Below are 25,202 nucleotides of genomic sequence, written 5' to 3' on the forward strand. Positions count from 1 at the left end.
CATCCTGTACTATCTATCTTACTGTGTCCGGTTCTCCCAAGTTACCACTCTCTTCCTCAGGTGTTTACTGTCCTGTTCTCGCTTTTGTTCTCTATTTTGACTGAAGAGGACTGAATGTAGTCTTTCAGGGTTGACCAAAGTTGACATTTGCTGAGAAGGACTGAGATTGTGCACCTAATCATTTTCTGTTCGTCTCCAGCTTGCTTCTCTCTGTGTGCTTCCTCTCAACTCCTTTGCCTTCCAGTTATGCTTTTTTCCCATTAACCTTTTTTTAATTACTTAGACATAATTACTCTTATCTGTCCTACTGGTCTGTCTGTTCTTCTCCTTTCACCCTTTACTAGTTAGCACTATCTGGGTTAGCAATATCCCGGCTCCCAGATCTTGCTTCGCCTGCTCAACTCGTCTCTTTCCTCTAGAGATCTGTTGTCCTTCTCATTCCCCTTCCTCCATTTCAAACTGTGTGTTTTGAGTTGCCAGGCAGGATTTAAAGTTTGATCCATTTAAATCTCAGAGGAGCTGCTACCGTAATTAGGATTTAAGAATTCTTCTGCTTGCCACAAACTCAATGACTGGTTCCAGCAGATGGCGCATTTTGCAAAACTCTGATTCACTTGTGCTTTAAAGTGTTTGTGAGGGATAAGAATACTGCAAAGCAATACACTAGTGTCCTCTGCTGGCTCAAAGACACACTGAGTTTCTGTAGTGCCCTGCTTTGTGTCCTGAGGCGAATAGTTTTGTCACATCCAAATGGTTTAAATCAAACTTTTCAGGATGCTACATATATTCTATATGGTGACCTAGTTTTTGAGATGGATCTCATAACTGAGGTCTTCAGGTCAAGCTGTCTTTCTTTGTCGATGTAACATTTCTGGTCTGTTTAGGAGACTAGCACTGAAAATTTAGAGTAATAACAAGTGTAGTGATTGCATTCCTGCTTGCATTACACAACTATTTGTCATACAGAACATAACAGTGGCAACAAAATGAGAAATCTATGCCATCGTCAGTCAAATCTATCAAATGCCATAATATAATCCTATCGCTCTTTTCTGATAGATCTTGTATGTGTTTCGGGGGGATTTTGAGTATCGAGTATATGTGCAATTAAAAAAAAGCAAAAAGTTGACGTATTTCCTTTGGTTGATGGCCTTTCTTTTATCTTTGATCTCCTCCTCAGCAAGGCTATATTTGTGCACATCATATTTGCTTTACAGCAACACTGAGATTAAGACTTTATTAGTAGTAGAGTTGTTGTTGTTTGTTAATATATAATTGTACTTTTGTTTTACTGACAGAGAACAGGCTATTTAGATGATGTGATTTTCTTCCTCCTTTCTCTTATAAAGCAATCAGGGATGTTTTTCCTTAATGCACTGTAGTACATTATTTCAACTGTATCATAATGAGAAATAAGCCAATTAGAGGTTTTAAAAAAATGGTTTTAAGATTTTCCTTTTCAGTGCAATTTGATTTACAATGATAAATCCTGTTTCTCAGCTATCAGAAACAAAATAAAACCGTGTATTTGTACTGGTTGTTTCAATATTCATTCTATATTTTTAATAACTGGATATCTTGGTGTATTATGAAAAAGATTTTCCACTTTTAAGTAGGTGTTATTTAAAATACTAGAACCTAGTAGCACAGGTATGTTTGTAGTAATCACCAAAAATATGTTGTATGGGTCAAAATTATTTTCTTTTATGCCAAAAATCATAAGGATATTAAGTAAAGATCATGTTTCATTAAGGTATTTTGTACATTTCCAACCGTGAATATATCAAAACTTAGTAATATGCATTGCTAAGAACATAATTTGGACAAATTTAAAGGCGATTTTCTCAATATTTAGATTTCTTTGCACCCTCAGATTTTAGATTTCCAATAGTTGTGTCTTGGCCAAATGTTATCCTAGTATTATCAGTGGAAAACTTATGTATTCAGCTTTCAGATGTATAAATCTTAATTTAAAAAAATGTACCCTTGTGACTTTTTTTGTGGTCCAGGGTCATGTATTGGACTTATTGAAGAGACGACAATTTCTGAATTACTGGAATCAAGGCTGTAATTGATTAGACAAACAACACCTAGCCTTAAAGCATAATTTCCAAGTCTGGAAAACCCACAGGAAAGGTTTTAGTTTGTTAAAAAAGTTTGTTTGATATTTCTTTTAAGTTGTTATAATGTATTCATACATTGGCTACAATGATTAGAAATCCTATTTTGGCTATTTAAGATTTTCAAACTGGAACTCAAACAACATACAAAAGCTAAAACCAATCCTTACTGCTTCGAAACAATGTGCAACAACAAACAGCACAAACAAAGGTATTTCAATATTAAATTTAAACCGTACAAAGAGCACAGTGAGGGTAATGAATATTTAAACATCTACCGAGGATAACCAGAAAACCTTAATCCCATCAAACATGCATTTTGCCCAACAAACAGCCTGCTATTATATTGCATAACTCCAGGAGGTCAGCAGGACACGGTTAAAGAGACGAGGCGGGGAATGGGCTTTTCTCGGTCGCTGATTAGTAGAAAAGCTTGGTATTTCCAGCATCTGCACTCCCATTGGCTAATCTCAACGCCGTGTAACTTGGCCAGCCAATAGGAAGAGAGGAATAACGCAGAGATCTCTGCCACTCATCACGCTAACCAATAGGAGCGCGGCTATGGATGTCAAGGATTGGTTGAATTCACCTCCAGGACGAGACTTCTACGTTCGAAAACAAACGCAGTATAGAAAAATTAATGTTTGTATCATACGCGAATCTTCTCAACCCGACTTTTAATTTTTTTTTATTTACAATCATATATCCGCTGTAGAAACGTAAAAAATCATGGAATATGTGGATATCAGGCGCAGATGGCAGCAGCGCTTGTAGCCTACAGGAAGAGCTAGCCTGCTAGCTTACAGACGAAATTCACTACGGACAAATCGACCAGAAATTTGAAGGAAAGCCCGTCAGGTAAACGCACTGTTCTGTTTATTATACAACATAGAGACGCTTCCACCGCTTTTGCAAACCGTGTTTATATACAAAGCGAGATATATCGTGTTTAAAGATTCAATTTGGACCGCGATGGTCAGCTTATGTTGTCCAATAAGCTAACTGGACCCCAGTGGTTTCGGGTGAAGTCCGTTAACTCTGCTCGTCTGACAGTGATGTATGGCCCCTTGTGGCTTTGACTATTAATAACCAGCAGTTATGAATTGAAAAAAGATCAATTATCGTTTGACCTCTAGTTAGGTGTGTTGTTTAATAACTACTAATTGGCGCGATCAAAGCTGCTTGGCGACGGATGAAGGTGTCTCTGTGAGACCATGCGGCATGTAACGTCAATATTTACTGTAATATTATTTTATTAGCCGCTTGAGTGTCTTCGTATATTGTAATTTTTGCAGTTGTGATGGCTGGATTGTCGCCTCCCGCTGAGGGCTTTCTGAACTGGTGTTTACACGCATTCCCGGAGCTCTTATTTTCACGCTCGCGTACTACTCGAACTCGATTACAACTCAAGTGCCGAAGTGTTTTCTGACTGAATAGCTGCCTTGTAGTGCGACTCTTGACCTGTCAGTGGAGAGAAGGATTATACGTTTATTAATCCCCCGAGAGGAGAATATTTGCTTGCAAGACAGCAACAATAATCGACATGGTTACAATACACTATAACAAACGGACACTATGCAATGCAATACACAACAGTGTCCCTAAATTGGGCAAACCAGCTGCAATGAACACTAAATATCTTTTTTTTTTTTAATTGTAAGAAATCAAACAGCTTGGCATTTAAGTACAACAACAAAAAGTGAAAGGGAAAGAGAAAGGGAGTCAAAAAGGACACACCCCAACTTATGCAAAAAAAAAAAAAAAGTTATCCTATTGTTGTAAAATAGCTTAAGAGATTTTACAGCAAGGGGAATGTCAGCTTCAAATCTAGGCACATTCTTGAGAAATGTTTTTGTGAATAAAACATTGGCAGTGTAACAAAACACGAACAACAAGATTGATCGCATGGTCACTGCCAGAAAAAAGAAAGAAAAATATCTGTAAATGAAAAATTAGAATTGCGTTTTATAATTGCAGATTGATAACAACTTCAAATTCCCCCAAATAGATTTAACCTGTTTGCAATGGAAGAACACGCATAAGTTAGAGAGATCAACAGAAGTGCCAGTTTGGGTTGGATAGACTCTTAAAATGAACCTCTTTTTTTTTTAATTACAAATACAGTACTTTTTATGCTGTCTTCCAGTGAATTCTGTCAGAATTTTCCGGAAAGATTTACATCTAGTGGATGTGTAAACTGAATAATATAACAATTGCTTAATGTTCACTGTTACATTTTTTTTTATTAAGACAAAATCCATCCAGTAAATGTCTTGGCATACACTAAATATCTCCCATCATAAATAGGCTAGATTGATGACACTTCGGCTGCATTGGCTGGCTCAGTGTTTCAAAATGTCTTCCTGAGGAAATAAGTATGGTATGTTTTTGCTTTGTCAGACATTTTTTATTGTTTACACACTGTAAAACGTAGTTGTGGACTAAATCTGGTGCTTTCAGATTTTTAGGTTTCTTTCTATTGTGCTATTAAGTAACTATGTAGACATTCACTAAATACAAAATGCTTTATTTCTATGTGTATATATGTATATAGAGAGAGACAGAGTTAGATACAGTGGTGGCCAAAATTAATGGTTTTAAGTCAGATATTTCTTTTGATGTTTCCTTTTTTTATTTCATTCGGTGTAGTGTGTCAGTAGTGGATAGGTTTACATTTCCAAACATTCATTTTGCCATTAATTGTAAAATCCGGTGAGATTTTTGTTTGCGCAAGGAGTCTGACAACAGCCAGTGCTCCACACAGAGATCTGATCTCATCATCATCCAGTCTGTCCGGAATGACAAGAAGAAACGCAACAAAATGAGACAGACTAAATCCAGAAGAACTGTCTCAAAGATAAAATATAGCAAATAAATAATGTTCTTTATCAATTAACTTCTATTAACTAAATTATATTAACATTTGATGTGACCATCATTTGCATTTAAAGCAGCTTTTGCTCTAGGTGCACTTGTGCATAGTTTTTCAGGTAGCTTTGCAGGTAGGTCTCTTAAAGCATCTTGGAGACGTTGCCCCAGTTGTTCTGGATTTAGTTTAGACAGACTGGATGATCTCTGTGTGGAGCACTGGCTGTTGTCAGACTCCTTGTCCAAACAAAAATCTCACTGAATCGTTACAATTAATGACAAAGTTTCTCATCCACACTGAAACATCTGAAAATGTCAAATTCACCTTACTGAGCATGTGTAAAACCTCAAAGAGATGATACAGATGGAACAGACATAAGTTTTCATGCAATTCTTCTGGCAGGATCATTATGTTTTATGAAAATATGATATCTCATCATTCGCTGATGCACTTACTCACCATTATATGTTTGATCTAAAACACAACTGCCCTCATATTTTGCTGCAGGACAGCAATTGTGAGTAAAATTCTGAAAGTAAATTGTCTTTGCAGGACTGTGATATGAAGAGTGTACAAAGTAGCATATCGTTAGCAACGATTTTCACTGTGTGAAAGTGAATACCTGTAGAAATATGCGTCACATGACTAAACATGCATCATTGTTTTTAAATGCCTCTATTTTCACAGTCCACACCACAACGCAAAAATTATCCATGTTAAAGAGCGGTTTCAAAAAGCAGATTTCCTTGGAAAAAACACCATCTCGGTGTGGAAAAAAGAAAAATGTGTTTTCAAGCGGAAATGTATTTGTGTGGACAAGGCCTTAGTATAGATGGTCTGTTGTTCTTGTTTCCATTGAAGCTTAAGATACTCTTTGTATCATCTCAAATCATGCTGGAGGACACTTGTGCAGCTTGACTGCTGCCTTCATTAGGGACAAAAATTCACCTTTCATTCATTATAATGAATTTGTAATGAACTAAGTATTTTTACTATTGGTCTCAGGTGTTTTGAACACCACTCTATAGCGTTTTCTTGTACTATGTCTATGATACGAAGGTTATGTTTTTAGAAATCTGTAAGAAAAAATATAATTGCTTTGGTTCTTCTCTATTATGCTTGAAGGACTTGCAGCTGTTTGAACATGTAACTCACAGGCTTCATTTTGTTCCAGCATGTTGATGGTGGGCGACCATGGAGGGATCTTATAGAATGAGTGTGAGAGAGCTTTGTGAGACAGATGATCTGGCCACGAGTCTGGTACTGGATCCCTTACTGGGGTTCAGCACCCACAAGATGAACATAAGGTACTTATTATACTTGACTGTTTGCGCTACTGCTTTATTCGTAATCAACGGTTTTTATGCACAGTATTTGAAGAAAAATATTGTGTTATTCTGATAGTACTAATATGTTTGTTCTTTTGTATAGTAATGTGAAACATACACCAAGGCTGCGTTAATTTAATAAAAAATAAAAACCGTAATATGATTAAATATTATTAGCATTTACAATTTTAGAATGTATGTATTTTTAAATATTTTACAATGTAATTTATTACAGTCATTGTAACAGTCAATGTAACAGTCATTACTTCAGTCCTCAGTGTCACATGATCCTTCAGAAATCATTCTAATATGTGACCCACGTGTCAGATTATACATAATCTGAAAGCTGAATACATAAGCATTTGTGATGTATTGGTTTGTTAGGATAGGACGATATTTGGCCGAGATACAATTATTTAAAAATCTGGGGGGAAAATCAATTTTTAAGTTGTCCAAATGTAGTTCTTAGCAATGCATATTACTAATCAAAAATTAAGTTTTGATATAATTATAGTTGGAAATTTACTAAATAACTATCCTATGTGAAATATCCTAATGATTTTTGCCATTGAAGAAAAATCGATAATTTTGACCCATACAATGTATTTTTGGCTATTGCTACAAATATACCCATGCTACTTGAGACTAGTTATGTGGTCCAGGATCACATCTGATGATTTAATGCTTAAGAAACATTTTATTATTGTTATAGATTCTTTTATGAATAGAAAGTTTAAAAGAACAGCTTTTGTTTGAAATAGAAATTGTATGTAACAATTTAAATGTCTTTCTCTTTACCATCACTTTTGATCAATTTAATGTGACATTGATAAATAAGTATTCATTTCTTTAAAAAATTAGGCTTATTGACTGTAACTGTTTTGTAAATGTTTTTTTCCATTCATAATTTGTCATTTGTGAATGAAGTCCTCCCCCTGAGATCCGGCGATGGGGTTACCTCAGAGAGACACTTCTGCGGTTCAAGCGGACGCATGACTTCCAGGCCACCTTTGATGCCCTTTTGGATGGAGAATGGGTCAGTGGCTATTTCACTGGGCTGGGTTCACACCGACAGGAGTTGTTGAAGCAGCATGTAAGTATCATATCTTATCCAGAATTTCTGAATGACTTTTTTTTTTTTTTTTGCTGTTTGTACACGTTTATAATTATCACCAAAGAGGAATGTGTAGCTGTTGTTGTGTCTAGTGTAGCAAGGACGGTTTTTCCTTTTCTTCAGCATGTTTGCCTACATGTTTGTTTTTGCTAGATCAGTTGTTTGCCTTGTTCACTCTGCACACATAAGGACTGTACTGAACCAAAAAATGTTTGCCTAAGATAGACAAGGACAGGAGAAATATTGATTTTTTGATTAATTGAAATCTTTAGTTGAACAATCCCAAGACTGTTATTTGAACTGCAAATGTTTAAATGGCCAAAATAAATCTTTTACTACCATTTGCTGTGTTTAACACCCATTAGACCAGAGAGTTGGGCCACTTTTCCACCGAAATTACCAGGAACTATTTGTCCCAGGAACTTTTTTTTCCAAGAACTTTTTCCCCCCAGACCTGTTGCTGTCTGTGTATCAGTGTTGTTGTTTTTTTTTTTTTTCATGACGATAACGAGACGATGACGAGATAAAAATGGCTCTTTGATGACTAAAACATGACGAGACGTGTGTGAGTTTTCGTTGACTAGTGGGTGTTAGTGGGTGGTCCGTCAGACGTTTAAATTGCACGACATTTCTGCTTTTTTCTGCAATTAAAACCTAAAAAGTATCTGCCGCTATGGCAAGCCGTTTTAGCATTAAATGCTCTTTGCCATACTAGTATGGCAAGCCGTATTAGCATTCTATCCTTGTTTGGTTACGCCCACCACCTGGCGTGCAGCGCACAACGTGCTCAACACGTCACATTGTTGTCACTCAGACAGACAGACGATTAACCATGATGGCGGCAGTTTGCACACAGGGTGGTCGCAAAGGGTGAGAGGACCTATGGGTGTATTTCAAATATATGTCTAAAACCATTCCTTCATTATTGTAATTATTGGTGAAAATAGTCGATCCGGAAGCTCACAATGTGTTGAACTATAGATCTGCTATTTTCACAACTTATAAGTGACACTACCAAACAGCAAAATACTTACTGACCTACATTAATTTGTTAAAAGACTACTTTTTCCCCTTTTTTTGAGTAAAACTAGACTAAAACCTTTTTGACTTTTCGTCGACTAAAATTGGACTAAAACTATCACATATAGAAGTGACTAAAATTTGACTAAAACTAATAAGCATTTTAGTCCAAAAGACTAAGACGAAATCTAAGATGGTTGTCAAAAACAACACTGCTGCATATCCGTGGTCTAAGGTACCTAAGGTACATTTTAGGAAATTCGGACTTCACAAGTTCGACTCGGGTGTGTGAGCTCCCAGTAACGGGACAACGCAAGTTCATTAATTTTGCAAATGGAACAGAGTACTCGATAATGTAATTCAGTTCGCCATAATATCATAAACCACTGCCTCTTTCATTTAAACATACCAATAGCCACAAATATGTAGTTCAGGGAATGTACGTACATTACAATGAAGTGAAATATTGTATCAGACAGCATTTCCTATTTTCTGTTTCATTTAAACCAATTTATAGCCACAAAAATGTGGTTCATGCAACTCACACACGCATTACAATAAAACAAAATGATATCAAACACCACTGCCTCTTTTTGTTGTCATTTAAATATATTAATAGCTGCAGAAATGTAGTTCAGGGAATGTATTACAATGAAACGAAATAATATATCAAACAGAATTGCCTGTTTTCATCTTTATCTTCATCTATTCATGACACCAAAGATTACCTGTTAGAATTACCCCAAAACAATTTTATCTAATGTTTAACCACTACAGAGACATCAAAGTCAACGGTAAATATCGGTGAGGTGATTGCCTGAAGCTCCCCGAAATCGGCAAAGCACATTTTCAAATAGGCGCTGTCTTAAAGGAGTAGTTCACTTTCAGAACAAAAATGTATAGATAATGTACTCACCCCCTTGTCATCCAAGATGTTCATGTCTTTCTTTCTTCAGTCGTAAAGAAATTGTTTTTTGAGGAAAACATTTCAGGATTTCTCTCCATATAATGGACTTCTATGGTGCCCCCGAGTTTGAACTTCCAAAATGCAGCTTCAAAGGGCTCTAAATGATCACAGCCAAGAAAAGAAGGGTCTTATCTAGCAAAACAATTGGTTATTTTATAAACAAATACAATTTATATACATTTTTCAACCTCAAATGCTCGTCTTGTCTAGCTCTGTGTGTACTCTGTGTGTTCCGGTTCATGACAGTTAGAGTATGTCAGAAAACTCCCATCTCATTTTCTCCTGCAACTTCAAAATCGCCCTATACCACTGTTTTATCTTTTTTTGTAAAGGGCGTTTGATCTTATTTGCAAGTTCACTTTGTAAACACTGGGTTGGTACTTCTGCAGCAATGTAGGACAATTTCTTTCTTTCTTTTTCTTTCTTTCTTTCTTTCTTTCTTTCTTTCTTTCTTTCTTTCTTTCTTTCTCTTTCTTTTTTTTTTTTCTTTCTTTTTCTTTCTTTTTTTTTCTTTCTTTCTTTTTCTTTCTTTCTTTTTCTTTCTTTCTTTCTTTCTTTCTTTCTTTCTTTCTTTCTTTCTTTCTTTCTTTCTTTCTTTCTTTCTTTCTTTCTTTCTTTCTTTCTTTTTCTTTCTTTCTCTTTCTTTTTCTTTCTTTCTTTTTCTCTTTCTCTTTCTTTTTCTCTCTTTCTTTCTCTTTCTTTTTCTTTCTCTTTCTTTCTTTCTTTCTTTCTTTCTTTCTTTCTTTCTTTCTCTCTTTCTTTCTTTCTTTCTTTCTCTCTTTCTTTCCCCTCAGTTTAAATAAACCACACATCTCGTATTTTCCAAGAGGGCACCTTGCTTTATAAATAGAATATGTATTATGAATGTATTAAATAACCAAAACGTTAACAACACAAAGATAGATCCACTGAGCATAGCTGGTGACGCTTTGAAGTAATGCTTGAGTGATCAAGAATATTCCAATAAGCTTTTCTTTCTTTCTTAGTTCTTTCTTTCTTTCTTTCTTTCTTTCTTTCTTTCTTTCTTTCTTTCTTTCTTTCTTTCTTTCTTTCTTTCTTTCTTTCTTTCTTTCTTTCTTTCTTTCTTTCTTTCTTTCTTTCTTTCTTTCTTTCTTTCTTTCTTTCTTTCTTTCTTTCTTTCTTTCTTTCTTTCTTTCTTTCTTTCTTTCTTTCTTTCTTTCTTTCTTTCTTTCTTTCTTTCCCCTCACTCACTGAGTGCTTCTCATTACTTATTTGTAAGGGAAGTATGCATAGAAAGAAAAAGAGAATAGAGGAATTAAATAAACCACACATCTCGTATTTTTCAAGAGGGCACCTTGCTTTATAAATACAATATGTATTATGAATGTATTAAATAACCAAAACGGTAACAACACAAAGATAGATCCACTGAGCATAGCTGGTGACGCTTTGAAGTAATGCTTGAGTGATCAAGAATATTCCAATGTACAAATAAGCTTTCCTTTGATTCCTCCATCCTCATTTTTTGTCCTTGTATCCTTTCCTCTCATCCTAAGGGGTTGGGATGAAGCTATGACTGGAGGAAAGGAAACTATAATGGGCAAATAAAAATGAGAAGCACCCCCTTTTTCCCTTCCTTACTTCCTGCCTTCCTTTCTCCCTTCAATCCATCCAATTTAAAGACAAGCACAGTGTATTACATTTATTTATTTTTTTATTCAAGTAATAAAATAAAAGGGATAGTTCACCCCAAAATAAAAAGTGTCATTAATTACTCATGTCATTCCAAATCCATAAGACCTTTGTTCATCTTCGGAACACAAATATAAAGATATAAGATATTTTTGATGAAGTTCGAGAGCTTTCTGACCCTGTATAGATGGCAACACAACTACCACGTTCAAGGTCCAGAAAGGTAGTAAGGACATTGTTAAAATAGTCCGTGTGATATCAGTGGTTCAACTGTAATTTAATGAACAACAACATTTTTATTTTTGGGTGAACTATCCCTTTAATGCATATGGCAGTGTGCTTTAAAAACTATTTTAACTTACTCATCTCTTTTCTTCAGATGTATCGCTATATGACAGCATTTCTGTTGGACAGTGGAGTGAACATTGAGCCGTGTAACCGCTATTCCTCCGAGACTAATGGAGCCAAAATCACATCCACCCGACACTGGTCAGAATCAATATATGTTAGAATAAATGTGTTAATTATTTAATCCTAACTCATAATAAACAGGCCTACTTTTTAAATTCTGTTGACCACCATATTTAAGGATATGACCATGTTCAATTCTCCAGGCTTGTGGGAGAACGGGTGGAGGTACTGCAGGGCTGTATAGCTGAGCTGAGCCCTGAGGATAGTGCCGTCCTCAGAGCAGGAGTGAATGACTTCAGTGTGATGTACTCGACGCGCAAGAGATGCGCTCAGCTTTGGTTGGGGCCGGCTGCCTTCATCAATCATGGTGAGAGAGCCTGTATGCATATAGTGATATATCAAAATACTGTCTTTGGGAAGGTACAGGATCTGATTGCATTTTTTTTTTTTTTCCTCTTTCGTTTTTGTTTATGAGAAGACTGCAGACCCAACTGTAAGGTAAGATACTTTTGCTTTAGTAGTTAATCATTGGTATCAGTTTTACAAAGACCCTGTATATATATAGTGTATCTTGCAGCCTTAATGTGACCCTGGAGCACAAAACCAGTCATAAGGGTAATTTTTTTTTTTTTAAATTTAGGTTTATCACCTACATCACAAGCTGAATAAATAAGCTTTTCATTGATGTATGGTGACCTGTTAGGATAGAATAATATTTGGCTGAGAAATATAAGTATTTGAAAATCTGGAATCTAAGGGGGCAAAAAAATCAAAATATTGAGAAAATCGCCTTTAACGTTGTCCAACTGAAGTACTTAGCAATACAAATTGCTAAACAAAACTTAAGTTTTGGTATATTTACGGTAGGAAATTTACAGAATATTTTCAAGGAACATGATCTTTACTTAATATCCTAATGAGTTTTGGCGTAAAAGAAAAATTTATCATTTTGACCCATTGTTGGCTGTTGCTACAAATATACCCATGCTACTTAAGACTTAAGGTTTTGTGGTCCAGAGTCACAGATGTAGATTAATATACAACTGAATCATTAGATTTGTCTGTAAAGTTATCTGATGAAAGAGAGTAAGGAAATTCTTTAACTTGCTTTCAGTTTTCATGTTTGTGTTCATTCTACAATATATATAAAATGATACAATTTTTATTTAGTACAAGTGACTGATTTGATACCCACATGCAGTCTGACTCAGTCTGATGTGCTTAGGGTATTTTGTGCTACGCATCTGTGTGTGATGCACTTCTTGGTCAAATCCCCATCTTGGCATCTTGAAAGTAAACAGACAAGACAAGAATCTGTTATGTCACAATAGATCTGTGCAAGTGGTGAAATGCAGCCTAATAGACCTGTCACTGTCTGTTGTTTCTTTAACAATTATCAAACTGCAGCGTTGACAAGATAAAGACAACCATTTACTGCTCATTTGTGGATCGCTTTAGTGGCTTTGATAAGCCTTGTAAGAACGTTTTGTTTTGTTTCATGTCATTTGTTTCTTTGTTCTTCATGTAATTACTTGTCTTGAATAATTAAGAAAGCAGTTTGTACTTGAAGGCTATATGGTATTGTTTTAATCTATTATTTATTTAAATAGTATGGAGTGTCCAGCAAAACAGTTTTTGCTATGGTATCGAATGATTTGAAGAATTATTACATATCACTGGTATTGATATGGATTACTGAACTTGTGGTATCATGACAAACCTACCAATGATGATAATGCAAGCAGAAGTGTTTATTACATGGAATTTTTTTTTTACGTGGTAGGATAAACATGAGACGGTGTACTGTTTTGTTGTAAAGGGAAGAAAATATACTGGTAAAGGGCACTGTTTCAGAAATTAACATTTCTCATGTGTAGATTGTGGTAACTTAAAATATTGTGCCATTTACAGAATTTTGAAGATTATTTTTACATATAAATAAACATTTAAGCCTAGCTTTTAAAAGAAGCTTTTTTTTTTTTTTTTTTTTTTTTTAGAAATGAATCATTCTGTTTAGCAAAGTTGCATTAAATCAATCAAAGTAAGAGTTAAGGCATTCATAGTATTACAAAAGATTTCAATCTTTATTTAAGAATCCTGAATAAAATTTGTAAACTATTACTGGAATAAATTACATTTTAAAATATATTAAAATAGAATTGTTATTTTAAATTGTTGTATAACTGTTTTATTGTACTTTTGATTGAATACAGTCTGGTTGAGTATAGTATTCAAAATATTTTTAACCATAGTTTATCTGTAAATTAATTTTAATGCCCAAATAATATGACACAGTATTATTGTTTGAAAATGAAACCATGAAATGTTTCACTTTTATTGTGTATTTTCTATTTTATAGTTATTCTATCTTGAGCAAAACTGACTTCAGTCCTAACAGGGCATCACAATTTTTTTTAATTACATTTCCTTAATTTGTTTTCACTTGTTTCCTGGCATACGACTAAATAGATTATACTCACACAGTGTATACTGAAAAGTAATTTGCTCATACTGTTTCTGTTCCTCCTATTAGTTTGTCCCTGGAGATAAGAATGGAGCTTGTGTAAAAGTGGTGCGGCCCATCTCACCGGGGGAGGAGATTACCTGTTACTATGGGGACAGCTTTTTTGGGGAGAATAATGAAATGTGTGAATGTTGCACATGTGAGAGGTGAGACAATATACATTAATATTATAATAATGTTGGATCCATAACGCACAATTATCTCAATGGATGCTTGTAATTGGTCTGAACTGTATTAGTTTTAATGTCAATTAGGTTTTTAATGGCAGAGATGCATTTAAATCTGCTTTTATCACAACTTTAATGATGCCAATCTATGCAGGAGGGGAGAGGGATCATTTAAGAAGAGAGACCAGTCACCAGATGTGGCTTGCTCCGGGGATCCTTCAGGACAGAAATATGAGTTCAGAGAAACCGACCTGAGGCTTAACAGGAATCGAGGAAATGGCACCCCAAAGCCATTTCTAACTGTATCAAACTCGGGTATGCTTGTTATGCCATTCATATTTAGTTATTTCTCTAATTACTTGTGTCCTGGAGTAAAATGTACATGTTTTGAACGTAGGTTTACAAAGGATGTAATTAAGCATCCCATGCAGTGGTGAAATGGCCTGTATTGTCATAATCCCATTATTGCCAGCCACTTAACTCAGCCTGTCTATTCTTCTTGTCTCATTCTTCTGTCAGCCTTGCCAATGAGGAATACATTTTCCCAACGGACAAAGAGGAACGCCCTTGTTTTGAGCAAGATGAGAAAGACTGATAGGTGGAGGAGGGAGGAGCATTGCAAACAGGTGGAAAAGAGAACACAAAATCTCTTATCGTCCTTGCCTCACCTCAAGCTAAAGGAGCTGAGCATCTGCCTCTATCAGCACAGCACAAATTTCCTATTAAGCTGTAAGGACCCCTTGAGCAAAGAAAGGGCCCTGCTATACCTAATTGAGAAAGAGCGACCAAAACCAGAGAGGATCATGAGGAACGGCAAATCTGTCTCTCCACCACTCAGTAATTCTAGCATAAATGGACCGGAGGAGAGAAGAGATGAGGATAGAGAAATGTTAAACGGAGACCCCGTCATTAGATTCAAACCCTTTACTCTTGGATGTGTTTCCAGTGGACATGAAAGAGATGGCATGAAGGCCAAGGGACGTAACATTGATGCATCATCTGTCAGAATTGTCCACCAGGGCATTTCCTCAAGGACCAGGAATATACTTCGTAGTCGTCTGACCAGTCTCAAAGCAAGGACTCGATCTAAACTCTCCAAATTCAACAAAAGGAGGACCAGACTGATCAAGTCCAACTCTAAACTCTCAACAGGGCAAAATGAATGCTCTGACTCACAGACACAAGATGGGAAGCAGCAAATATCAAGCGAGGTTGAGTCCAAAGACACTACTAACCCTGTTTTAATCTCTCCAGGTAAACCAAGTACTGATAAATCTGTACACGTTGATGGAGACACTGGAACTAACAGTGACAAATCATCACAAACAGAGAGCACGGTGATCAGAGAGACGCAGCAGAGAGTCTTTAGGGATTGCCTCAGGGAAGTGGCTGGCGACGGGAGACAGATTGGTGGTTCCATTGCTCCTAGGGCAGGTGATGTTGGTTCTTGTGTAGCTTCAGAAACCTCAGGGGATAACAAGCAAAACCACAGGCAGTCTGTCTCTACTAGTGCTGTAAGCGTTACGCCCTCCTTGTCTTCTCCATCTCTTAATAGTCCTGTCTCTCTCCTCTCAGGGTCAAATCGTTACCTCAGAGTCAGTCTGGTCAGGGTGGCTATCCCAGGAAAGCCAGAGGTCGAAAGTGCAGACAGTAGAAGAGACGAGGTTACAGCATCAGCATCAGTACAGCAGAGCACAAAAGTTAATGCGAGCAAAGAAAGGAATAGGCAAGGTAAGAAAGGCGTAAAGGAGTTGTATTTCACACCAGTAAATATGGAGAGTGCAGATAAGTACCTAAAAGTAACATGTGATTTAGAGATTGGCAAAAATGCAGTCACACAACCTGTTGTGAAAGAGCTTGTGGATGTGCACAGTAAGGATAGCCACAGTGAGCATGAAATTGAAGGTAAGCAAGATAATAAAGTTGTTACGGTTGCGACTGTTGAAGTCGCAATGCCCAAAAAAACAGGAGATGCTGTAAAGAAACGGAAGAGGGCAGACAAGGGTGAGAAACAAACACATGTTGAGTGCATACCTGAGGTAAAAGATAAGGAAAGCAGCATTGAGAAGCAGGAAGAGGTAACCGTTGAAGCAAACAACTTAAAAAAGAAAGTGTTAACAGCACGTTTTGGTAACAGGACTGTTGTTGTTAAAGAGGCAAAGGTACTGTTGACAGATTTTAGAAAGAGTTTGAGTTGCAAGTTTAGTCAACAAGGTAAAGACGCTAATGACCACCAACCTCTGTGCAGTTACAGTAGTAAAGCTGATAAGATGAAGACACTATCACTTGCTGACAATAAAAAGACAAAGGACAAACGTGATGCACAAGGACTCAAGGCAGCTGATCAGCCAAATATACATGAAGTGAAAAAGTCGGAAAACACTTTGATTTCCTCCGAACCTCCATCCATGGGCATGGTTTCTCTGGATCATAGTCCCCAGAGCAGCATCCCTCTGAAGAAGCGAGCATTTCGGGAATCGCTCGATACAGACCCAGAACAGGATGTTAATGTACCTGCAACAGCATGTACTGATGTCAGTAAAGGCAAAGAACCCAACTCAGACAATCTGATACCTAAGCCAAGTGAAAGCAGCACTGTGGATACAACCTTGTTGAAATCTTCAATACCAGAATCAAGTTCAGCTCACAAAAACATTGTCAGTGTTGGGTCCAAAAAGCGTGGCTCATCCAAGTTGATAAAGAGTTCATCTAAACAACTCTGTAAAGGTCTTCAGAGTGCTCATCGTGGACCAGGGAGGAGCAACGTCAGAGTTTCTGAATGCAAGGATAGCACGAGTACTGTAGATGTTTGTGAGAGCACAATCAATGACCCTAAGAGTGAAACATCCAAAATTAAAGGAGCAGTCAACGTGGGAGAGGAAAACCAAGCGAAAAGTGACAAAGGAGTAGAAGGAAGAAGTAAAGGACCAGGGGACTTTGACATCACGGATAACATTGAAGATGCCACCGGAGATGAGTTGTCTACCTCAAATGTTTCAGATAAGACGGATGAAGAGCAGAAGGTAAACGTCAGAATCCGACTTAAGAGGAAAAGAGGAAAGGAGTGGGCAATGGAGTCTTCTGGAGCAGCAAAAGGTGATGTGGATAAATCAAGCCCACAGCAATCCTTGACTTTAGCTGACCCTTTTAGAGCCATTTTGGATTCTGTCTCGATTCTTAATGCAGAAATGGAGAGAATTCGGGGTCATGGGGAAACCGATAATGGCGTAGGTTTGGAGAAAGCCACCAAAGCTGTTCAAGACGTGCTAGAACACTGCAGAAAAGAATGTGCATCTAAGCCATGTAAAAGACAACAGAAATTATCAGCTGTTCGCATTAACAAGAAGAACGTTAGTACACCAAAAGAAATTGTTGAAGACAGCGGCGATGTTACCGACAAGCAGCTACAACAAAAATCACCTGATCCAAAAATTGAGGTGGACATTGACAATAAACCGTTACCTCTGATTAAATTGTGCAGGAGAGCTGAAGGCAAGTGGGAGGTAGAGTGGAAAGAAGCTCACAATGAAGATGGGAGCACTGATGCTGTGCACAGGGAGCCAAAGAAATTAACATCTGTCTTCTCCACAGCAGCAATAGTGGAACAGATGCCTCACGGCAAAGTTAAAGAGGAAAAGCCATCTTCATGCCAACAACCAGTTGCGGGGCGCAGTTGTATCAAGGCGACTGAGACCTTCAGAGATCCACTGAGTTTTGAGACTTCACCCTTACCAATATCCCTTTCTCCGTTGTCGCTTTACTCTCCTGGTTATGATGGGCTTGCAGGAGTAAGTCAGGCCAGTGGGAGTGTTCAAGCAAAAGAGAATGTAAGAGAGCCAGTGTCAGACAATTTTGATAGTTCCAAGACTGCAGTTAGTAGAACTGACAGTAAAGGAAGCAATGATATTTGCTTGAGTCACAATTTGTTACAGATTAATAAAAGTCTGTCCAAACTCCAGGCTCTGAGCCAATCACAAATATGTGAGAAAAGTGTGCCCTCTAACACCAGTGTATCCTCTTCTCAAATTCAGTCTCCTCCCATTTCTCCCTTTGCCACAGAGTGCAGCTTTAGTAACTATTCCGAAGATGTGCTTGACTTCCCATGTTTGAATCTCGAAAGCTATGATCAGATGCCTGCTCAGAACAACTTGGCAGGCTCTTTAATAGATTACTGTCCTGGTGAACCACATAACACTGGGTCCTTCAGCAGCCCCTTCTCCCAAAGTCCATCTGATGCCTGGAATCCGGAGACTCCTTACCTAGGATCCCCAAGCCCAGTGAGTAACTTCAGTAGCGGTGAGGAGCTAAGTTTCCCAGATATTGTCTTTGCCCAGTCCGATGCATCCTCATCTATTGGTGCATCTCAACTGCTCTTCAAAGATAAGCTTTGTAATACCGCCACGAGTTCTGCTCCTCTTCAAGATCCTGAGAAGGATCTGTACTTGTCTGATGGTGAGTTGTCAAAAACTCCTATCGAGCTCCAGGTTCAGGACGATTCTGCGACACAGTTTCTCCCCAAAGACTTGACAATGTTTCACAATGCATCTACAAGTGCTAAACAGCCTGGGCACCCAATTGCGCGCATGCATCCTCAGGATAAAAAGTTGAACTTTTTTGATTCCATTGTTAACATGAAGTCCTCAGAGTCTGACCTTGCTAAAATTGACGCTAAAGACAAAATTCATGGACCTCTCAACTTGCATAGCTCAAAAGCTAGATCTGAATCCGTCTTTGCAAATCAGCCAACACACAGTCTACATGTTGCCGGACCTCAGAGTAACCTTGTCACGCCCTTCCATTCTCTTCACGTAGGAAATAAGCCCACCTCACTTGCTGACTATCCAGGTGCATTCAACTCTGGCAATGCACTTTTTCGTAGCAATGACAAGAAGCTTCCTTTTTTCCCAAACCCCAAGAGTGTCCCGAAAACCGAGGGAGGCCAGAATGCTTGTCGAATTTCTGTGGCTGCAGGCAGCTCAAAATCTCACAGCAACCTGGAAAGCATCTACGCTTGTCCGGGTCCATCAAGTTCTCACAGTGGAAAAGAGTCTTCTGCTAGTTGTCCTAATGCTGGGTTCACAAGATTGGCTGAAAATCTGCCAAAAAACCCAAAGAACATCCCTTCCAAACAGTACCCTGCAAATCCCAGTCAGGAAGGTGATCGCATTCACCCTGTTTATTTCATCAGCTCCAGCAAAACCACAGCAAACATCTTCAAGAACAATCCAGGTCTAAAGCCCCAGATCTCAAGGAGCGATAAAGATCCATCCATGCCCTCCACGTTTTTGTTTTCCTCATCTCAAGGTTCTCAATGTTACAGTGCAACACAAAGCAAATTCTCCAAATTGGAAAAACCCCATGCTGTTGTGGCTCCCACTCAAAACACTCAACTTTCTGGAGTGTCTACTATCCAACCCAGTAAGAATCAGATGTGTCCGACTATTTCTCACTGTGATTCTTCTGACTTCAACTTCAGCTCCTCCCTTTCACCTCCTGCATCGCAGCACAGCAGTCCTCATCTGGGGTACAGAGAATCCGCAATCCATGAGGTCCCTATGGTTAAAACCCAGTCAACCACCTTTGAGCACGGTCAACCTCCTCACCAGTCTTACGTGGTGAACTTCACCGGAGATCATTCGGTGACTCTGGGGTACAGTGAGGATGGAGAAAACTTGAATTATTCTGGTTCAGGACCTGCAAATTACACTTACCATTGTCTAATGGAGCCTTCGGGAACTCAAGGACGGCTCGTGGTGGAGGCATGTGGTCCCTCAAACTTCTCACCTCCTCCCTCTGTGAGTAGTTTCGCAGGGTCTAAAGTTCACGGAGGCCAAGTCAGCAAGGATCAGCAGCACCAGGGGACTGGAACTCACCCATATAATTCTCTCCACTTCTCCACCTCCCACTCACAAAGCACCCCCATAACGGATCGCAAGCCTAAAAGACTTCGGCTTGTGGTGACTGACGGTACAGTGGATCTGGACCTACAATATACTGATTAGTAACGACCATTTGTCGTTGATATGCTGAAACTTTATTTATTTAAAACAACTTCAGTGTAATAAGATGTCCTTTTTTTGTTTTCATTAAACTTGTATGGATTTATGTAAAATGTCCTGTTCTTAGCATCAAAACAGAGTTTTCTTGAAATATTTAAAGACATATTTTTATTAGCACACTTAATTATTTGTATGCTACATGATGAGTTTTGTTTAGTACCTTATTATAGAGGATAATATTTTCATGCTAGTGGTTTCTGTATTAAAACGGGAAAATAGACATTCTGTTGGTCCTGTAGTACGTAAGACTCACCACATGATGGGGATATTGTTCTCCACATTCTGGAAATTTCCTCCTAGCCTATTCAGTTCAGAGTTAGCAGTCTAGATTGCAGTTAGTTGTTAAAAGAACACGTGACTGATCATATGTGAGAAAAATAAGCATGGCTAGCAGCTCGCAAAGCTCGATGAGTTACCACATGAAGGACCAGAGCAGCAATCATGTGCTTTTAATTTAAGGGTGGGTTAAATACCCATCAATTATGTTGAAAAAGAGTGTGCAGCATATGACAAACACATACTTTGAGCAGCTCTCGGATGTCCTGTATATGGTTTTGGGGATTCCTGCATGTTATAAAAGAACTGTAACAGCTGCTACATTAAATCCATACAAATCACAGAAACTTCAGCATCTTTGTTTGAATAGCATCCCATCTTTTCCACAAGAATCACACACACTTTGCAAGCACAAATGTGTTTTGGCGTTGGGTGCTTTTTTTTTTTTTTGTAACACCAAACATTTGTCTATATCAGCTTCACAGGGTTTTGTATCATATTGGGTGTTGCTTTGATACATTGGGCCAATGCATAATTAATTAGTTACCACTTGTATTACTCTAGAGAGATGTTGAAGCTGATCCTTAGTCAGACTCACTTAACACTTATAGAATATTGTTACGATAATGTACTGTAGTCCTGTAGGTCGCGTAGACGCAAAGCTTGACATCATCTCCGACCGTATATTGTGTTTTGTTTATTTTTGTTTTGTTTTCGTTTGTTGGTTTCTTCTCAGTTTTAACAGTTGCAGACATGAAGAGAGAGCCCTGGGCTGTCCTACATGTTTATGACGTAGTTGTGTACTTGGTCTATAAAAAGCCAGTGTATTAATTATATTTATTTTGATATGTTCTTAACATGGTGCTTCAATATAACTTAATTTTTTGATTGTACTGAACTTAATGTATATTACAGTTTTTTAATATCTACAGTTCAAATGTCTTTTTTCCGGTTTGTCTTGTATGACCATCCTGTTTGTTACTTAGGACATTTGAGATAAATTTTAAATTGTAATGTTCAACTGTAAAATTGTAAAAAATGAAATTAATGCAATTAAAATGAAATGATTTTAAATAAATCTGTTTATGGTATTTTAGCATGCTGAAATTGTCTGTCTATTGGAAAAGAGCATTTCTCTCTTCTTTTATAATTTTTATTGACGTTATTGTTAGATGTGACCCTGGACAACAAAACCAGTCTTAAATAGCATGGATTTATTTTTATTTGTGCCAATAAATACACTGTATGGGTCAAAATTATAGAATTCTTTTATTCAAAAAACAAATCATTAGGATTTTTAGGTAAATTTCCTACCTTAAATATATCAAAGCTTAATTTTTGATTTGTAATATGCATTTCTAAGAACTGCATTTGGACAACTTTAAAGATGATTTTATGCAGTTTTTTATTTTTTATTTATTAATTATTATTTTTTTACTCATTCAGAATCCAGATTTTCACATAGTTGTATCTTGGCCAAATATTGTCCTATCCTTAAAAAATGGAAATAATTTGTTTCATTGGAAGGCTTATTTATTAATCTTTCAGATATCTAAATCTCAATTTAAAAAAATTGACCCTTATGACTGGTTTTGTGGTTCAGATAGGTTAATCACATATTATATTGATTAGGCCTTGTATAGTTTTAAGAGATTAATCTGGCTGAAGAGTCTATAATATATATTTCCTTTTTCAGCCCTGCTGAAGAAGCCATTTAAGTTTCATCAGTGTTTTTGAAGAGCACTACCAGTAGGTATTTCTTCAAGGTTACAGGTCTTGCAGGTATTTTCTGCAGTGTCTGATTTGGCCTAATTGCTGCAAAGACTATAAATGAGTAGCCATAGAAGCGAAAAGGGACCATAAACTAGTCTGCATATCATCTATTTGCAAACACATACAAATGCAAAAGCATTATGTATATATTTGCACATTTGTTCCACCCACAATGCGTTTTTATTTTAAGCGCCTCTTTTTGTTCCCTCACTACTACTTATCTTATTCTGTTAGTCTTCACATGCATTTTTTTTAAATATACACTTTATTTCTCTTCTTTCCTAATAGCTTGCAGCTAATCTTTTTGATGTTTCTCCCTCCTCTTTTTTTGTTTTTCCTCCAAACTATTTAGCTGTCTGCATTCTATTTATTTTTTATTTTTTACCTTTCGGTAGGAATCAAAACAGGACCTTATTTGTTTATTCATTTCTATACATGTCGTACTTTCACTCAGCTGCTTCTGTTACAGTACTTCTGGTTCTTTCTCATCCCTTATTTCTCCTTTCAACCCTTTGTCCACTTCCTTTCTGTTTCTTATCTCCTGTTCATCCCCTTTCCCCATTCATGACCCATTTTCTCTTCTCAACAGTGAGCAGAGGGTTAACTCTGAAGCCAAGTGGAACAGCTTTTTTCATAACGAGGACACAGGCAGCAAGGCAGCGGATAGAAAGTGAGGCGGCTGAACCTTTGAGGCACTGCGAAAAACACTGTAGGTCCCAAAAACCATGCTGTATCACTGTGACTTTGCGCAGACGTAACAATTCAAGAACCCAGTCTCCAATTTACTGTTAAAGCAGGTGACGAAAGACCGCAATTCATGCTGTTGACTCAGATCTGGTGACCCAAGGTTTTGCTTCTTTTAAAGACACTGCCTTGCTCACTGGCAGGATTTGTGCCACAAAAGAGAGAGATATACAGTAGCATCCTCCATTTTATAGTGCTTCAGTGTGAGACAGGCACTAGCCTGCTTGATTCATCTGTGCTTTCTTCTCTTTGTGAATTATTCAGTAATCCTTTCCTACATCCAACCAGCCTTTCTCCCGCCCTCCCACCTTCCTGTACACATAATGTTACTAAATATTTACAGTTAAAAATGGCAAAATGAACTATTGTTCCCTCTGTTCCCTCATGTTAACTCCAATCATATCTCTCCATCCCTGTTAAAAGAAAATGAAATCTTTTCAACTGAGCCATTAAAAGATACTGCTTAATAATTGTTACGCAATGAATCAATTATTAAAATCCTATTCCTTTATTTAAGAGGGCCAATCATTTAAAGTCCATGTAAAGGCAATTCAGTGAATTGTTTCTAAACACATTATAAATGTTAGAAATGTATTGCTGAAACATGTTACAAAGAGTGTGAACTATGTAGTACTGAATTAGGGAGTTAGACCATTAAACAGTTTTTCACCATTTCTGTGTTTAGGATTTTTTGGGCAGGCCTGAAATCATGTTTTGATGCACTTGAGGTGCTGTGCTTGGGCCCTCCACTAACACTATAAGAACTAGAGCGCATTAGCACCGTAGTCAGTCATTTTTGTTAGTTACTACAGCCTACAGTATGCAATATTGTGATAATTGTGATAATTTACAAAACAGCTTGGTCTCTTTATTTAAATGAATTTGAGAGCAGGAAAAACTGAAAAATAAATAGTTTACTTCAGAACAAAAATTTACAGATAATTTACTCACCCTCTTGTCATCCAAAATGTTAATGTCTTTCTTTTTTCAGTCGATACAAAATTATGCTTCTTGAGGAAAACATTTGAGCAAGTTTTCCATATAGTGGATTTAAATGATGCCCCCAAGTTTAAACTTCCAAAATGCAGTGTATATGCAACTTCAAAGGGCTCTAAACGTTCCCAGCCGAGGATTAAGGGTCTTATCTCACAAAACGTTTTCGAAACAAATTGACCATTTATATAGACCTTTTCCTGAATGCGAAAGTCACGCCTGAATAAGAATGCTTTGTCTCTTGTGTTCCTTGTCAAAGTAGTGTATATTCCAAGCTGTTAATCTAATATTAAACCAATTCAAATGTTTTTAAAAAGCACATGGCTCCATAGCGCCATCATTTTGCAATGTCGCAATGACTGTTATTTGTCAGTGTCTCACTTCTCAAAGTTTGAAGGAACACTCCACTTTTTTGGGAAATAGGCTCATTCTCCAACTCCCCCGAGTTAATAAGTTGAGTTTTACTGTTTTGAAATCCATTCAGACTGTTCTGGCGATATCACTTTTAGCATAGCTTAGCATAGATCATTGAATCCTATAAGACCAATATAGCATCGCATTAAAAAATGACCAACTAGTTTCGATATTTGTCCTATTTAAAACTTCACATTTCTGTAGTTATATCGTGTACTAATACCCAAGGAAAATGTAAAGCTGTGATTTTCTAGGCTGATAAGATTAGGAACGACTAATAGTCAAGGAAGTTTGCTGCCGTAATATGGACGCAGCAGGAGCAGTAATATCACGCAGCACCTGAAATTAGTTCCCAGCTAGGTTAGCATTTGCACATGTGCTGCGTGATATTACTGCGCCTGCTTCGGCCATGTTACGGCAGCAAACTTCCTTGACTATTACGCCGGAATGGAAGTGTAGTTCCTAATCTTATCGGACTAGAAAATCACATCTTTACATTTTCCGCCGGTATTAGTACACGATATAACTACAGAAGCGTCAAGTTTTAAATAGAACAAATATGGAAACTCGTTGGTCATTTTTGAACGCAATGCTATTGGTCTAATAGGATTCAATGATCTACGCTAAGCTATGCTAAAAGTGATATCGCCAGAACAGGAAAATGGCTGAATGGATTTCAAAACGGTAAAACTCAACTTATTAACTCGGGGGGAGTTGGAGAATGAGCCTATTTCCCAAAAAAGTGGAGTGTTCCTTTAATGAGTGTGTAA

General features: G+C 37.3%; 1 protein-coding gene across 1 annotated transcript; it reads left to right on the forward strand.

The window, feature by feature from the left end:
• Positions 1 to 2,769: 2,769 nt before the first annotated feature.
• On the forward strand, positions 2,770 to 21,206 carry kmt5c (lysine methyltransferase 5C). The gene is made up of 9 exons (XM_073840735.1): positions 2,770 to 2,978; positions 6,164 to 6,296; positions 7,245 to 7,410; positions 11,451 to 11,560; positions 11,686 to 11,849; positions 11,961 to 11,980; positions 14,016 to 14,152; positions 14,328 to 14,488; positions 14,693 to 21,206. The coding sequence occupies exons 2-9, from the start codon at positions 6,184 to 6,186 to the stop codon at positions 20,173 to 20,175; spliced, it is 6,354 nt and encodes a 2,117-aa protein (XP_073696836.1). The 5' UTR covers positions 2,770 to 2,978; positions 6,164 to 6,183; the 3' UTR covers positions 20,176 to 21,206.
• Positions 21,207 to 25,202: the final 3,996 nt, after the last annotated feature.

The sequence above is a fragment of the Garra rufa genome, chromosome 1 (assembly GCF_049309525.1).
Source record: "Garra rufa chromosome 1, GarRuf1.0, whole genome shotgun sequence".
NCBI classification, from domain to species: Eukaryota; Metazoa; Chordata; class Actinopteri; order Cypriniformes; family Cyprinidae; genus Garra; species Garra rufa.

Excerpts from the sequence above, each read along its gene's own strand:
- kmt5c (XM_073840735.1), top strand. The coding sequence starts at position 6,184 with ATGGAGGGATCTTATAGAATGAGTGTGAGAGAGCTTTGTGAGACAGAT. Across the intron at positions 7,411-11,450 it reads AGGAGTTGTTGAAGCAGCAT|ATGTATCGCTATATGACAGC; the intron begins GTAAGTATCATA and ends TCTTTTCTTCAG. Across the intron at positions 11,850-11,960 it reads GGCTGCCTTCATCAATCATG|ACTGCAGACCCAACTGTAAG; the intron begins GTGAGAGAGCCT and ends GTTTATGAGAAG.